Source organism: Rhinolophus sinicus, linkage group LG10 (genome assembly GCF_036562045.2).
Source record: "Rhinolophus sinicus isolate RSC01 linkage group LG10, ASM3656204v1, whole genome shotgun sequence".
Lineage (NCBI taxonomy): Eukaryota > Metazoa > Chordata > Mammalia > Chiroptera > Rhinolophidae > Rhinolophus > Rhinolophus sinicus.
This window is the reverse complement of record NC_133759.1, coordinates 62,193,608-62,209,706: the sequence shown is the minus strand read 5'-3', so window position 1 is coordinate 62,209,706 and position 16,099 is coordinate 62,193,608. Positions and strand designations below refer to the sequence as shown.

Sequence of the window (16,099 nt, the reverse complement as noted above, 5' to 3'; positions counted from 1 at the left end):
CAACCCTCCCTTCTCAGTGTCTGCTGGGATGGCCGAGTGGGCTGTGCAACCACCACGGAGCTCCCAGGTTACAGGGCACTAGGCACGTGATGTCAGGTTGGGCTCCCTGACGTGCTGCCCGCCTCTGCTGCTCTCTGTGCATCCACTTTACACCTGCGTTCTTGGTCAGTGGCTTTGCTAGTCATGCATTCAGGCCCTCAGGACAGAGAAGCCTGCTGAGATGCTCCAGAAGTGAGGTCCACAGATTACTGAAGGATGGAGGTGTTGTTAAGGTGTTAAGGTGTTGTATGGGCTCTGACTTTTCCCTTTTGCTGGTAAGGCCTTGAATAAAGCAACATTATGACCCCCAGGCTGACTGTAACTTGAACCCCTGGTAGTGGACAGTGGTACCTCGGAGCTAGGCCTGAAGGTCTTGGGTGAGCTCTGTGCCTGGGAGCTGTGTGCCCAGCAGAGCTGTATGCCCCGGGGAGGGGAGCGTGTGCCCAGAGGAAGAGCAGAGGGGTGGCTGTGGCTGCAGTTCAGATCGTAGTGACGTGTTACAAACTGTCCCCAGAAAGAAGCCTATGAGGCCTTCCCTCTCGTCCTCACAAAGTTTAGCAGTTTGACCTCTCCCTTCAGGCGTGGGTAAGGCCACCAGCCTCCTGAGGTGCGTGAAGGAACACTTCTGCAGAATAGAGTGAATAAAAGGGGAGATTACTGCAGGCTTTCCATGTTTACTTGTGCTGACAAGTAATATAGCTTTATTATTATTTTAATTGCGCAAGGAATTAAATTACGCAAGTAATATAGCTTTATTATTATTTTAATTACAATAAGTTCAAACAACACATAAGTATGTAATGTTAAAAAAAGTTCTTTTTTCCAATTCCATTTCCCTTAAAGGTAACTGCCGTTAAAATGTGCGAGTCCCTCGTAAAACTTTTTTTATTGGAATACATGTAAATATATCCTTATAGAAAATATGCTCTCTCTCCCATATTACTAATTTACCATTATATCGTGGACATCTTTCCAGGTCGGAACATTGATGGTGATCATTTTTTAGCGATATTCAGTTCAATGTGTGTTATAGCTATTCAGTGTGTGCTTCAGTGCATGTGTTTTGTCCCCACCCAGATCACGTTTTGTTCCTTTCCAATTCTTTGCTTTTTACTGAAATGCTGTGATGAACATCCTTCCCATATACGTACATGTCTTTATACATTCATTTAAGTCATAGGTTATGTGCATGTTTAAATTTGAGACGTGCACAGGAACAAATGTTATGTTATTTTTAAGAATATCCAAATATTCTTCAATATGAGACCAGAAAGAAGTCCCTCCTCCCTCCGTGGCAGATAATTTGAATTTGAGGAACATGGAAGAGAGGCTTCTAGAGATGGTTATTCCTGAATAATACACAATTTCCTTAAAAAGGATCAGTGAGGATTACTGTATTTTACTGTTAAATTTTCCTCTCAAAGGCACCTTGTTTTATCTGAGGTATTTTATCTCAAGAAGCTGTCTAGAGTCACTGCTTTTAATTGCCCTTGATTGATTGTTGAGCCAGAACAGAGACATTCACTTGTGAGGGTGTTGAGAAGGCCGATCATTAGAATGGCATTGGAGAACCATTAAAGGAGGAATTATTGATCACCACACCTAACAGTTCTTAATCACTTTGAAATAACTCTAAAGTGTGGGTTTCATAATCTGAAAAAAGAATTCCATAAGGATAAAAAGACATGAACGTAATGAACAGCATACATAACCAACTGAGGCCTTGACTGAAATCCTACAATACATATCTCTCATTTCTATTGGCTGAATTTTTCAATCTAAGTTATTCCATGAAATAAATTGATCTCCTTCCTTTAGCTGATGGAGCACATAATTAATTTCTACTTTTGAGAAATGAAATGTGTTTGGTAAATGTACTAAAAAGAATTAGTTCCTGCTGAGAGGCAACTGCTGTACAGAGTTTATGAGTGTGGAGTCTGGAACCAAGCACACTGGGTTTAATCCCAGCTCTGCAAACACACCAGCCCTGCAATTTAAGCATATTACTTGTGTCTCAGTTTCCTCATCTGTAAAATGGGGATAATATTACCCATCTCATTAAGTTTTTGGGGTGATTTAATGTGTTAATAATGTAAGATGCTTAGGACAGTACCTGCGTGAACACAGAAATGTGCAAGATGCTATTATTATTGTTGTTGTTATTATTATTACTGTGTTTCCCCCAAAATAAGACCTAGCCGGACAATCAGCTTTTTTGGAGCAAAAATTCAGGTAAGACCTGGTCTTATTTTACTATAATATAAGACTGGGTCTTATCTAACATAATATAATATAAGACTGGGTCTTATATAAATTTTTGCTCCAAAAAATGCATTGGAGCTGATTGTCCAGCGAGGTCTTATTTTTGGGGAAACATGGTATTACTCTTGTTAATATTAATGGAATTATCACATTACTCATTAGTCAATGGGTAGATCATGTCATAAAGATATACATTATATCTTTAATGTTAAAACTTTCAAGGCATTATCTTGCTCTGAAATTTATTTCCAAAGGCATGTTCTATTTACCCGGATAGTATTTGCTCACTGGGTATGTCAGAGTGTGGACAACTGGTGGTGTATGTATGTGTCGTGTGTATCTGCAATGTGGATAGAAAACTCACAGGTGAAAACAAAACAAAACACAACAACTACAGTCTCAGACATGAAAATACAAAGGGTTAGGGTGGAAAAACAATACACTTTTAACAGACTGAGATTATCATTGCAGTGATTACTTTTGATGATACTATGTCAAATTAGGTACTTGCTTAGGCCAAAGATGAAAATCCATTTTTTTATATGAATTTTATGAGCTAGTCTAGGATCATTAGTTCTTAACACTCACAAGCTAATTTAGGGACAGTGTTGCATTCTTGAAAAGCCATGTTGCATCCTTTTATTGACCTAACTTACTTTATTTCCACTTTCAGAGCTCCTATGGATATGGCGATCTATTCTCCGACACATGGAAAGCTTTTACTGATTATGATGTTATACATTTGAAAACTTATGATTCCAAAAGGGTACTGGACACTTTATTGAAATGTCTATAAATAAGTGTTATTGCAGATGACTCACTTATCAAATAGATGATTAATATGAGTTTGTATTAGCTATTACCGTTGATTTCTGACCTCTCAGTTTGTTTTTTTTTATAATTGGAATCTGTGTGGTTATTAACCAGGTACATTTTAAAAACATTTTCCCATAGTTTTTCCAAAAACATGAATTTCACTTGAGTGAAATAGTTTACTAGTGAAAATATTTTAATGTAAAATCGAGGTTAACTAAAATTTATTTTCTACAATTATAAGTGCCATTTTGGTGTGAAGGGTACAAATGACCTTTTCTTACCTTTTAAAATATCTTTATTGTTAGGTATGTTTTAAAGAAGCTATTTTTTCACTACTGCCCCGGATGAGATACGGGCTGTTCTATAATACTCCTCTGGTAAGCATGTTATCCATTGTCAACATTTGTATTTATAGAATTTATTCCTGGTAGGCTTTTAAGATAACATTTATATATGACTTGACAACATCTTAAATAGCAATATAGAAACACTCATTGTAATGTGAACCATTGTTTCTATTTTAGATATCTGGCTGTCAGAATACTGGCTTATTCAGGGCATTTTCTCAGCATGTACTACACAGACTGAACATCACACAAGAGGGACCCAAGGTAATGAATATATAGCAGGTCCTCAAATAATGTTGTTTCATTCAATGTCACTTCATTATAACACTGGTGCGGTGCCCTAGGAACTTAACTCTTGTTTATGTCAATTAGCCTATGGTAACAATGGTTTCATTAGACGTCTTTTTGTCTTTTCGCTCAGTCACAGAACCTGTGAGATAATATTAAGTGAGGACTTATTGCATTATGGGTTCTGAGGTGGGCTTGACTTTTCACCTTTAATAAAAATCAATACCACATTTGTAGAAAAAAGAAGACAGTGTTTTCTGAGTTAACAATTTCTAACCTGGAGTGATGCCAGCAACCTATGAAAGATAAACTAGGGATAATGGAAGAATGTGCTTTTTTTTCTCCTTTTTGTCATTCTTTTGTCATATCTCCCCAACCTTCTCCAAACTTCCACCTAAACCATACAACCGCTGCTAAAAAAAAATGTAGCCAACCAACCAAAGAAAATTATAATGAACAGGTTTTATCTTCTGTGGCTAAAGTTGATGCATTTTCATTCCCTGAGAGAACTGTAAAGGAATCAGGCTTAAAAAAAAAAAAAGATCCTTATTGAGGAATGTATCCTTATTGAGTTTCATCTGTTTGTGAAAATCACATTTTAGTTCAGATGTTCATTCATTTTTTCAGGAATGCACAGCGTTATTTTGCCTTTTCCTTTTGATTACAGAATGGAAAAATTCGAGTCACCATTCTCGCACGGAGCACAGAGTATCGGAAAATACTAAACCAAAATGAGGTTAGTTTTTGGTATGTACTTTTAATATCATCATGTGGAATTTAACTTCCTATGACTAATATGCTTTAGTTTTTCTCAGTGCATTAAATGTTTTGATTTGAAATTATTAGCTGTTAGAAAAGTTTGATGGCTCTGTCCAGTCCATTTATTGGATTTTTACTGAAAGGCACCAAACCACCCATCACCAAATTAGCTTTGCCTTACTCTAAATATTAATTTGCTCCAACTCAGTGTGGGAAAGAGGGAAAAACTGTGTCCAAGGTCTGCCATTAATGCCATGGATTGCCAAACATTCTGCCTCTGGGAAAACTAGCAGCAAAAACGTGAGAGTATCTTTTGGGAAACTGTTGATGGAGTGTGGCAGTACTGTGGCAGGAAGCAGTAGGTGCAATTGAAAGTCTCCATCCATTTCATGACTGTGTGTCTTAGAAATTGTCTACATGTTAGACTCCCAGCCTGATTTCAGCAGCATCAACTCGTAAATTATATTTAACCTCAATGAGATCACCATACCTGCCACAGCATGGCTGGAAGGTGCACTCACCATAGTGAAATTTATTCCACAAAAGTGTATTGAGCTCCTGCTACGTGCTGGGTCATATGGTGGGCCCTGGAGCTGCAGTGGAACCAGACAGTTAAGGCCCCTGCCCTCAAGAAGCTTACGCTCTGGAGGATAGTAAATAACTCTGTGAGTAAGGCGATTGCAGGTAGTGGTAAGTGCTACAAAGGGAATCACACTGGATGATGTGTTAGAGGCTGCAGATGCGGACGTATCGGGGAAGCAGGCAGGCCAGGTGTCTGAGGAGGTACTGCCTGGACGAAGGCCTGATCAGAGACGACTAGCCAAGGAAAGAACCTCCTAGGCAGAAACAAATGTCCTCTGGTGTCCAGAGCTTTAGGTGTTTCAGAAACGGAGAGAATACCAGGATGGCATACATAGTGAGAGAGGTGGAGGTGACACCACAGGAGAGGAGAGAGGTCGGGCGTACCGTGGGCAGTCACGTATCCTGTCAACCTTATAGACCTTGATGAGAAGACTGATTTTATTCCAGATTGAGGGGAAGCCACTGTGACGTTTTAAGCAGGGTGTGGTCAGCAAAATAATGGCCTCTCCAAGATGTCCAGGTCCTAGTCCCTGGAACCTGTGACTAGGTTCGGGAACATGGCAAAGAAAAATCAAAATTCCATGTGGAATTAAGGCTGCTAAATCAGCCAGCTTTCCAACAACGAGATTATCTGGGCTTACGTAGGTGAATCCTGTGTAGTCGTAAGTGAGATCTAAGCCCGCTCCCCCAGAGAACCTTTGCCTCCCTCTGCCTGGACAGCTCTTTTCATAGCTAGATTCTTCTCACTGATCAGATCTCAGTACAGCACACCTTTAAAAGTGGAAAGAAAAGGAAACATCATGATGGAAACAGGGCCAGAGAGATGCAAAAGTAATGTTGCTGGTTTTGGAGGTGGAGGAAGGGGGCCTCAAGCCAAGGGGTGCAGGTGGCTCCCAGAAGCTGGAAAAGGCAAGGTTCTCCCTGGAGCCTCCAGAAGGAGTGCAGCCCTGCCCATACCTTGATTCTAACCCAGTGGGATTTCTGTCTCAGTGTATCAGGCTTCTGTCCTACAGGACTGTCGGAGGATAAATTGTGTTCTGTTAAGATGCTGAGTTTGTGGTGATTTGTCATAGCAGCAAATAGAAAATGAATATACAGGGAGAGACGTGAACTGCCTTATTTACTTTTGAATCACTCTGGCTGCAAGAGTAGGAGCAGGGAGATTAAGAGCGGTTGCTGTGGTCCCAATAAGGGTTTAGATGAAGGTGATGACAGTAGATGTCACAAAATAAATGGATTCAAGATATATCTTGGAGATAGAGCTTTTGATACTTACTGTTGGAATGTACATGAGGTAGGGGTAGGAAAAGTTTTGAGAGTCAAGTGTGAACTCCTGGACTTAGAGCTTGAGCAGTTCAGTGGAATGGAGATGGGAAAATGTAGTAGGAGGGTGGTGGTGGGCAGGGTTTGATGGGCAAAATGTTTTACAGAGATTAATTTGGATGCCTAACAGGCTGATCAAAATTATGTGATTAGCTTCTCTACTTGAGACCCATGTGGGTGATGGAGGATGTGAACAAACATGGTGTAATGAGTCATCGGTTGTAAACTATATGGATGGAAAAAATGATCAGTGTGTGTGTGTGTGTGTGTGTGTGTGTGTAAGGTCCTGGAAATAAAAATGTACCAAGTAGTGCGATGTTGGGGTAGATGTCATGGAAGCCTCTCAAGCAGCCAGGTTAACAGTATTGGTAGAGGTAACACATCGAGTGCTGGTGACGTGCTGAACGTATTCCCACGCATGTCCCCAACTCCCCAGCAAACCCCTGAGGTAGGTATTTTGTTATTCTTCTCTGTTCTAGACAAGGACACTGTGGCATAGAGATTAAAAAACATGCCTGAGGTCACTCAGCTAGTGAGCAGTGGTGGGGGGCTGAGCCAGGGCTGGCAGGGTGTGCACCTGCTCCTTAGCCAGTGCTCTGCTCTCTGTCACAGGTAGGTCTCAGAGGAGGCCGAGCCATCTTGGTTCCCAGTGTGTCAGGGGCGGCGGGCAGGCTGGAAAGCAGTCCCGGAGAAAGGGGCAGCATCAGAGGGCGCTACAGTGCGGCCATGGCCTTTTCATATCTTGTCATGAAGGTTGCCCAGAGGTGGGGTTTGGTACCTCAGCTCCCAGCTCCAAGCCAAAGTCCCCAATTGGCTGCTCTGCTCCCTAGGACTGGCATCTCTTGAAAAGGCAGCAAAGAAGAAAGCACCTGGAATTATGCCTTGGTTCGTGAACAGGCAATACAATCCAGATGCCCTCATTGAGTAACGGTTTGTGCAATCCTGCCCAACCTCAGGGTTGGAATAATCATGTCAGGAGGGATATGGCCACCTCTCTAGTGTGACTAGAAATCATAAGAAAGAGCGTGCTTGCCATGGGACTCTCAGAGACACATGATTGCTTTTCCATGGGCTCATCTCATTACAAGACCAGGGCTCATGCGTCTTGATTAATTCCCTCCTGGAAAACGGAATTCTAATTTTCTGTCCTCAGTCCTTCAACTTCTTGATGTAAGCACTATATTTGTGGGAGTCCAGGGGTTGTCTAGAGAGAGAAACTTTCATTTTATGACTCTGTGTGTGTGTGTAACAGGGGTTGAATTTTGGTCACTGCCTGTTACTTTTTATAAGCGGGAGAGTAGAGTGAGCTGGCTAAGGATACAAGTTCTGGGGTCAGATGACCTAGATTTCATTTTGACTCTGACACTTGCTAGCTCGGAGATCCTGTTACTGAGCAAGGGCTCGCTGCCCCACACGCATAGAAGCCAATACTATGACACTGGCTTTTGAGAAAAGAAAAGGCTTTATTTGCAAGTCGACTGGCCAGGAGACAGGAGGCACCACTCAAATCTGTCTTCCAGATCGAGGGTTCAGGGCAAGATTTAAGGGTTTTCAGCCCCAGATCTTCCCGGACAACTGACCCTTTGCTTATGAAAGGGTCCTGGCATTCAGGTTCCTGTCACAGCCTGGTCCTTTGGTTCCATTGGAGGGGAGAGCAGTTAAGGATTCACAAGTGTTACTCGTAAATGGTGCATCCAAGGTTTAAACTTGGGTTCCGGGTCTTGTTATTAGGTTGGTGCAAAAGTAATTGCGGTGTTTGCAATTATTTTTAACCTTTTAAATCGCAATTACTTTTGCACCAACATAAATAGATACAGGGAAGGGCCTGTAGGTGGCGCTGCAGGTACAATCCTGGGAAGGTTACTTCCTGTAAGCCTAGGGTCTACCATTTACAAAATGGTCATCATAGTAATACTTCCTAGGTATGATTCTAATGAGGATTAAGTGGTGTGCACCTAACGCCCTTAGAAGTGCCGGCACGGTTTACATGTGCAGTGATGCTTTTCTAATCACTGGTGTCGCCCTTGCATCATACTGTGTGCCACAGGCAGCAGGACATAAGTGCCAACATTTCTGAAGATCAGTGACCCACAGTGCTGGGCTAAGGTGGCCAAATTCTGAGGGACAGAGAACTATGGCTATGTTTTTGATAATAGATTAATGTGCTTTCTTTTTGTTTGCGAAAACAATCATTGTTTTTCTGTGTAGAAATATTGACAATGTTTTTCTGCAAAGAATTTAGTATGTTCAGAGGATGTGGTCCAAAGTACTAGCGGTTTGTCTGAAATGAGATAATGGATAGAAAGAAAATTCTTAGCATAATGTCTGGAACAAAGTAAGTGCCCAGCAAATATATGTTGAAAGTAGAGGAAATAACTAACAAGGGGTAATAATAACAGCTAACATTTACTGAGCCCTGTGACCAGCACTTTCATTCCCTGAACTTTCTCCTTTCAGCCTCAGAACAAGCCAGTGCGGTGGGATTTTAATGAATTGGTGTGTCCAAGGGGTGGTAGCTGCATTTGAACTCAGTTAAGCGTTAAAACAGTAGACCTGAAGGATATTTAATACATGAAAAATATTCTAGATGGGAAATAAGAAATGTTAGGAGTCAAGGGAAACTAAAACCGAAGAGAAGGAAAGGAATTCTAAATGTTTCTGTTATTTTCCTAGCTTGTAAATGCACTGAGAACAGTATCTACATTTGAAGTCCGGATTGTCGATTACAAGTATAAGTAAGTAGTCGCCTGTGGGCAGACGCTGTCGTCTTTTTGCTTGGATGAATTAGTGGGGGACAGAAAAGGATTTTTTGAGTTGGAGTTGTTGGCACTTTAGTCCTGGAATGGCCAAGCAGACTCTTTCAGTGAATGAAGTGGGCAGGTGAGGGCACTGGGCACAGGGGCAATTGCTCGTCAGCTGTACAAGGCCTGATGTCGGTCAATATCTCATTTTTCAAGATAAGTGATTAATTCAGATTTTCATTTGAAATTTTTGAATTTTTAAAGTTGGCAACTTATTCTGAATTTCAAAAAAATGTTGTAAGGCCTAATTTGCCCTGCTAACTGCCAGGTTTCAACATTTGACTTAAAATTAGTTATATGTGGTGTGATCGAAAAATACGGTGAATGTTTAAATTAAAAAAAAATTATTACAGTAAAAGACACATTTCCATTAATCCCCCTCAAAATACTCCCCATCGCTTCAAACTCACTTATCCCATCATTCTTGCCACTTTCTGAAGCAGTTCTGGAAGTCCTGTTTCATGAGTGTCTTTACTTTATCCTCCATCATAACAACATTCTGTGTTACACATTGCTTCTGGTATGGAAATTTCTGTCAAATAAAAACATTACGGTATGTCATTATCCACCTTAGTCACTGATTCTGGCACCGTGCGACTTCTGGCTCTTCCCCAGAGTCAAAATGACCATGAGAGGTAAATGTTTTGAATTGATTCAGGACATCGAGGCAGCCATGACAGCACAACTAAGGACACTCACAAAAGAGGACTTCCAGAACTGCTTCAGAAAGTGGCAAGAACGATGGGATAAGTATGTTCAAAGCAAGGGGTAGTATTTTGAGGGGGATTAATAGCAATGTGTCTTTTACTGTAATAATATATTTTATTTAAACATTCACTGTATTTTCTGATCATACCTCGTATATGAGAATTTGAGGATCATGGAATAATAGGAAAGTTTTAGAAATCTTATAAAATATTTGTTTCTTTTAAAATTCTGGCGAAGTAGAAGGCTGACAAAGACAGAATATGCCTATCATTCCCCGTCTGAGTAATCCCTGCTAATGTACAAACAATAATGCTGTAAAGGCAGCATGTGCGTCCAGTTGGAAAGTCAAGGCATCTAGGAAAGTCCCAAAGGAAAGGTGAGAACTTTCGTCTCCCCACCCTCCTCCACTCACATCCATAGTCTTGTTTTTCAAACTGAACACTATAAATCATTTCTTTCAATGTTAAAAAAGAAAAATATACGTAAATCAGCATAACAGTGTCTTATATAGACAGGTTTAAACATGTTGGTAAGCAGGGAGTTTTATACCTCACTTATCATACATTCGTTCAAATCTTTGTTGGGTACCTACCAGGAGCTGGTCACAGATTTCTCAGTAGGAATCCAGTTATGGAGGACCTCAGATACTGAATATAAATAAATTGCAATTATAAGAACAGCTACCATGTATTGAGACTTACTACTGTGCTTTACTTTGTCTCTTCTCACTCTTCCAACACTTTTGTGAGGTTGCAAAGCTATTCCTGTTTTACAGATTACACTGTGCCATGGTGACTACCCCCACTGCCACATAAAGAAATATGGGAAGCATGAAGGGGCTGGGTGTCAGGCTGATAGAACTGGGGAGGGCACCGCCGAGGCTTGGTCGTTGACTGGCTTTTAAGAATGTGTACGGGTTTCCCAGATGAAGGAAGAATGCCAGTACATGCAGATCTTGCCAGTCTGAGGGTAATGTTAGTAACATAATTGCATGAAGGTCTGTGAGGTGCGATCCACAGGCATTTTCCATACTGGTGACTCCGAGGGTATATTCACTTGGGTGAGTGCCCATCCTGCCCTCAGCATCAGTTGACATTCCTGGAAAAACTGAGGGAGGGACACTTACTTCGTGCGAGACATATTGGTGCCCGTTGTCTTCCTTTCCCCGTGTGGGTGTGAGGTTTTTGTTGTACTGTGGGAGGAGGCTCTTTAAAGAGAAGCTGATCGAGAGGAAAGCTTTCCCTTCTTAGATCCAAAATAATCTTGTTTATTTTTCTTGACTTTGGGTAAGTAGGACTGGGAGGTCAATCCCATTATGTTTATTCAGAGTATGATCCTTACTCCAGCATTTCTTCCCACACTCACCTCAGTGAACTTTTTTGGACCTGATTTCGGTTCTGAGTTTGCACATCGTACAGTGTCATGAATTCAAGGACACTTTTACAATCCTAACATGCACAAAATTATGGACTAGTCTTGCAAAGGCAAGAAAATGCTTAGTGGTATTGAGATAATTTTAGTTATTCAGATGGTATTGAATAACTCAATTCACCCAAGGAGGAATTTATTTCCTATTTTTAAAAATCATTTTATCACCTTAAGGAAGTAGTTTTCAATTTGGTGCTAGTCTCCCATAGCATTTCTTCAGCACTTGCTGATCTCACTGTTTCATGAAGAGAGAGCAGGTGTTAGGCTCAGAGCTGTGACTGGCTATGGTGTCTACTTATATTTGAATAATACTTTTTAGTTTGATTATATCTATTTTTACTGTTTTGTTTATGTCATGTGTGACAGGTTTTCCATTTAAGATAGCTATAAAAGTGTTCTTCTAAAATAAATGCATTTAAATTGTTAAAAAAGTGAGTTTACTTAGAAAAAAAGTTAAATTATTGAGTCATTAAGTTATTAATTACTGAGGTAGGCTTGAAATTGGCAAAAGAAATCATGGTGGAATGTGATTTAAATCGGGGAAGACACATGTGTAAATATTGTTACTGTGAGTCATGTGCTTAACTCACTATGTTCTCTCTTCTCTCCATTTGTCTTTTTTTGTTCTGTATTCGCAGGGAACTTGGATTTTTAGATCAACTAAGGATCACTCATAACACTGACATATTTATTGGAATGCATGGAGCTGGTCTGACTCACTTACTTTTCCTTCCTGACTGGGCTGCTGTATTTGAACTGTAAGTGTTTGGGGATAGGTTTGCATTGAGGCAGCTCATAATGCTTGTTCCACGTGCTGAGACTCACTCAGAGCATCAACAGGCTTAATATTTAATCATTACAGGTAAGTCACATCATAAGCCTCTAGAAAGAAAAAAAAGACCTAAAGCTAAAAACGTGAAGCCTGCAGGCTGCTATGCTCTTAGCAAGCAAGCTGCCCCCTTTGCCCATCTCGGCATGATTTGGGAAATGTGAATCGAGGATTTCTTACTCTGACTTCGTTCCTGTGTGCCTGTCAAACTGGGGGCATCTTCCTGCACTCAGTGTAACTAACTGTTGTGTTAAAAAAGCCTGTGTATTGCCCACCCATGTTCCCAGCAGCAGTTCACAAAGGCCAAGATGTGGAAGCAACATAAATGTCTATTGATAGATGAGAGGGTAAGCAAAATGTGGTATATACACACAGTGGAAATCATTCAGCCTTAAAAAGGAGGGAAATCCTGTCACATGCTGCAGCATGGATGGACATTGAGGACGTTGTGTGATGTGAAAGAAGCCAGTCACAAAAGGACAAATACTGTGTGATTTGACTTATATGAGTTCCCTAAAGGAGTCCCATTCATAGAGACAGAAAGTAGAAGGGTGATTACCAGGGGCTGGGGGCAGAGGAGGAGTTAGTGTTTAATGGGTACAGAGTTTAAGTTTGCAAGATGAAAAGTTCTGGAGATTGGTTACACGATGATGGAAATATACTTCCACTGCTAAACTGTACAGTAAAAATGGTTACGATGGTAAATTTTAGGTTATGTGTTTTCTACCACAATTTAGAAACAGAGTTGGAGAACCTGTGTGTCTCATGAAGAACACAGCTCCCAAACCAAGCCCACTTCACCCACGGCTCCCTGACTCCATGCACAGAAACTGCCGTCCAGGGCAGCACGGCTACCTGGGAGCTTATGGAGACATGGCCTTTCCTTCCTTCGTAACTTGACTCCATTTCCTGTCTTTAGCACTTAGCACACCACTTGTTGCCAGATTTCCCTCCTTTGCATTTCCCTCCTTTGATTTTATGGTTTCACTTGAGAAATGACTTGACTCGGTATTTAAATGGAGACTATTTACAAAAAAGTTGTCATGAACTTCCAACACCGTGCAAAAACATTAAAAAATTATATATACATGTTAGAGAAATAGCCAGATAATTGTGGATTCTATCTCAGTTCTTCACTTCTCCTAGAGATAGAGAGGGCAGGAGGAAAGAAAGGAAGGAAGGAGGAAGTAGAGAAATGTATTGGAGAAAGCTCAGACCTTGGAGTTTAACAGGTCTGGGTTCAATTTCTGCTTCACTAGTTATGTGACCTTGGATGTGTTATCTACCCCACGTCCACTTCCGTATGTGCAAAGACAGAATTATGAGATAATATCAAGTTCATAGTCGGCCCTGTTGATAGTGGTCAGTCTCCTCCATTGTCTTTTATTTTTTTAAAATGAAGGTAATCTATTTATGAGAATATTTAAAAAATAATCTCCCTCAGTCTAGTTTACTGTTTATACAGTCTTTTTCAAGAACCTATATGGAAGGTGCATTTTTTTTTCCCTTAGAGGATTGTGGATTGGGCAAAAACTGCAGCCAAGTCTTATGTGTGTATGCCTGTGTCTCCTTAGGTACAACTGTGAAGATGGGCGCTGTTACCTGGACCTGGCCAGGCTGAGAGGCGTGCACTACGTCACATGGAAAAGACAGAACAAAGTCTTTCCTCAAGATAAGGTAAGGGGCAGCCGGATGGCTCACTTGGTTAGAGCTCGAGCTCTGAGCAACAAGGGTTGCCGCGCACCCCCACGGCGACTGGACTTGGAGTTGCGCCCACCACAACTAGACTGAAGAACAACAACTTGGAGCCAAGGAGCCTTGGAGAAACACATTATTCTTCAATATTCCCCAATTTAAAAAAAAAAAAAATTAAGATAAGGTAAAATTCAATGGCAAAACACCTTGTTTTGCTTTTTAATTGGTTTAAAGTATTTAATTATTAATATGAAAAACTATCATTGAACTTCAAAGATAAACTGTTCTCTGGAATAGTGAGTTGTTGTATCTCATATTTGCAAATTGGGAGAAAAGAGAAACTAATCACTCTATATCTATAATGTTAATGAGACAACTTCGTGAAATTTGGGCCTAGAACCATCTGTTAAATTGCATGTAGGAAGGATCAGCAAACTGTAGACCAGGGGGCCAAATCTGGCCCCCCATCTGTTTTTATAAATAAAGTTTTATTGGGACACAGTTTCTCTCTATGTGTAATCTATGGCTGCTTGTGCCCTTCAATGACAGAGCTGAGTAATTGCGGCAGACTATATATGGTTCACAGAGCAGAAAATATGTGTTACCTGATCCTTCACCAAAAAAATTTTCTGACCTCTGAGGTAGAGCATGAATTAAAATAGTTGCCTTGGCCAAAGTGAAATAATTTTTTCCTGTTCAGAAAACCATGTCCTCAGTGAATTACAAATTTGTGTTTGGTTTATTTTTGCAGGGCCACCACCCAACTCTGGGGGAGCATCCAAAATTTACCAACTACTCTTTTGATGTAGAAGAATTTATGTACCTCGTCCTTCAGGCTGCAGACCATGTATCACGACACCCAAAGTGGCCATTTAAGAAAAAACATGATGAGCTGTGAATGTGTTGAGTCTGTTTGCAAAAAGGGAATGTTTAAACACTGCACCACCCACTTATAGTTAAATTAGTAAAACGACCTCGTATTTCTTAGCTCCAAATTCACTTTTCTATACCAAACCATGCCTTTAGGACATTACTTACGGGCCTTATAGTCTTTAACTGTTTCGTGGAATTTTTGTGTCATTGCTATTTATCAAGATAATATTTTGCACTGAAAACTTTATTTTTTATAGTTCAAACACAGGCATGGGCTCACTGATGTAATTGAGCTTCCTTCTTGGGGATACCAAAGTATTCAACTTTCTCAGCTTTAGAATTTGTAAATGTTTTGCAGAATACCATGGGATTGTAATTCTAGAGACTTCCAAGTGGTTTATGATATATCTGAGTAAATTCACAGTGGCTCTTTTATTTGCCATAATTTAGTCATAGCACTGTTCGTGGTAGGAAAGGAAACCGGAACACACACACACACACACACACACACACACACACACACACACACACTTGTGATTTTCAGTACCAGGCTATAGGACCATGTTATAGATCAAACAGTGTTATAAACGGATCAGTTTTACTCTATCAGAGTCCACACTAACTGCTACGGAATCCTCTGCTGTATCTTTTTGTCAGCTTCAGGTTCTATGCATCAAGAGCCTGAATGAAGCATGCTGCTGTATTAATTTATATTCACATGTTTCCTATATGCAAATCATGTTTTCCCAAATTGTACAACTACACATGATAAAAACAAATTAGAACACTTTTTAGGACTGTTTTGTCTACCTTCTAGCTGTTTTCCCCCTCATTGGGGAGAGCTTTTATATATCAAATAGTGGTTTCCACTGTGCATTGTAACTGCATGTACCTATGTGTATGCATCTACCTCTTTTAGCATGGAAGTATTCCAGTATGTATTTGATTTTGCAAACTTCAAATTAGCTACATGGAGGGAATGTTTCCCTATAAAAAAGTAAAGACCAAGAAAACGAAAAAAAAAAAGACGTGAATTCATAATGAAAAGCCATAGAAAGTGCCATTGATGGAAAAGTATCTCTAAAAATGCAGTCCACTCTGAATGGGATTCATTTCTTACTGTTGATCAACTTTCTATTTAGCAGTCAAAAGTCATGGATTTATTTTACTGCAAAAGATGACGTTTACATTTTATTAACACTTGAGTAGTCTTAGAAACTAGTGACTATATTTTAAAGTCTACTTTTAAAAATTAGCAGATTACAGCAGAGCCAATATTTTCTTTTTCACATTTTAGAGTTTTTAAGAAAAGAACATGTAGCAGAGGAATGACCCGAGAAACGTAAAAT

General features: G+C 40.3%; 1 protein-coding gene across 4 annotated transcripts in view; it reads left to right on the top strand.

The window, feature by feature from the left end:
* Positions 1–15,262, top strand: part of EOGT (EGF domain specific O-linked N-acetylglucosamine transferase) — a 33,647-nt gene extending 18,385 nt beyond the window's left edge. For 2 of the 4 annotated variants that reach the window (XM_074313255.1, XM_074313254.1), the window contains 8 exons: positions 2,975–3,067; positions 3,423–3,494; positions 3,642–3,728; positions 4,420–4,488; positions 9,090–9,151; positions 11,992–12,111; positions 13,757–13,859; positions 14,629–15,262. In XM_074313255.1, coding sequence (XP_074169356.1) covers positions 2,975–3,067; positions 3,423–3,494; positions 3,642–3,728; positions 4,420–4,488; positions 9,090–9,151; positions 11,992–12,111; positions 13,757–13,859; positions 14,629–14,775 — 753 coding nt within the window. In that variant the 3' untranslated portion in view covers positions 14,776–15,262. The remainder of the gene's footprint in view (positions 1–2,974; positions 3,068–3,422; positions 3,495–3,641; positions 3,729–4,419; positions 4,489–9,089; positions 9,152–11,991; positions 12,112–13,756; positions 13,860–14,628) is intronic. The other 2 variants (XM_074313253.1, XM_074313252.1) reach the window with 1 other exon arrangement.
* Positions 15,263–16,099: the final 837 nt, after the last annotated feature.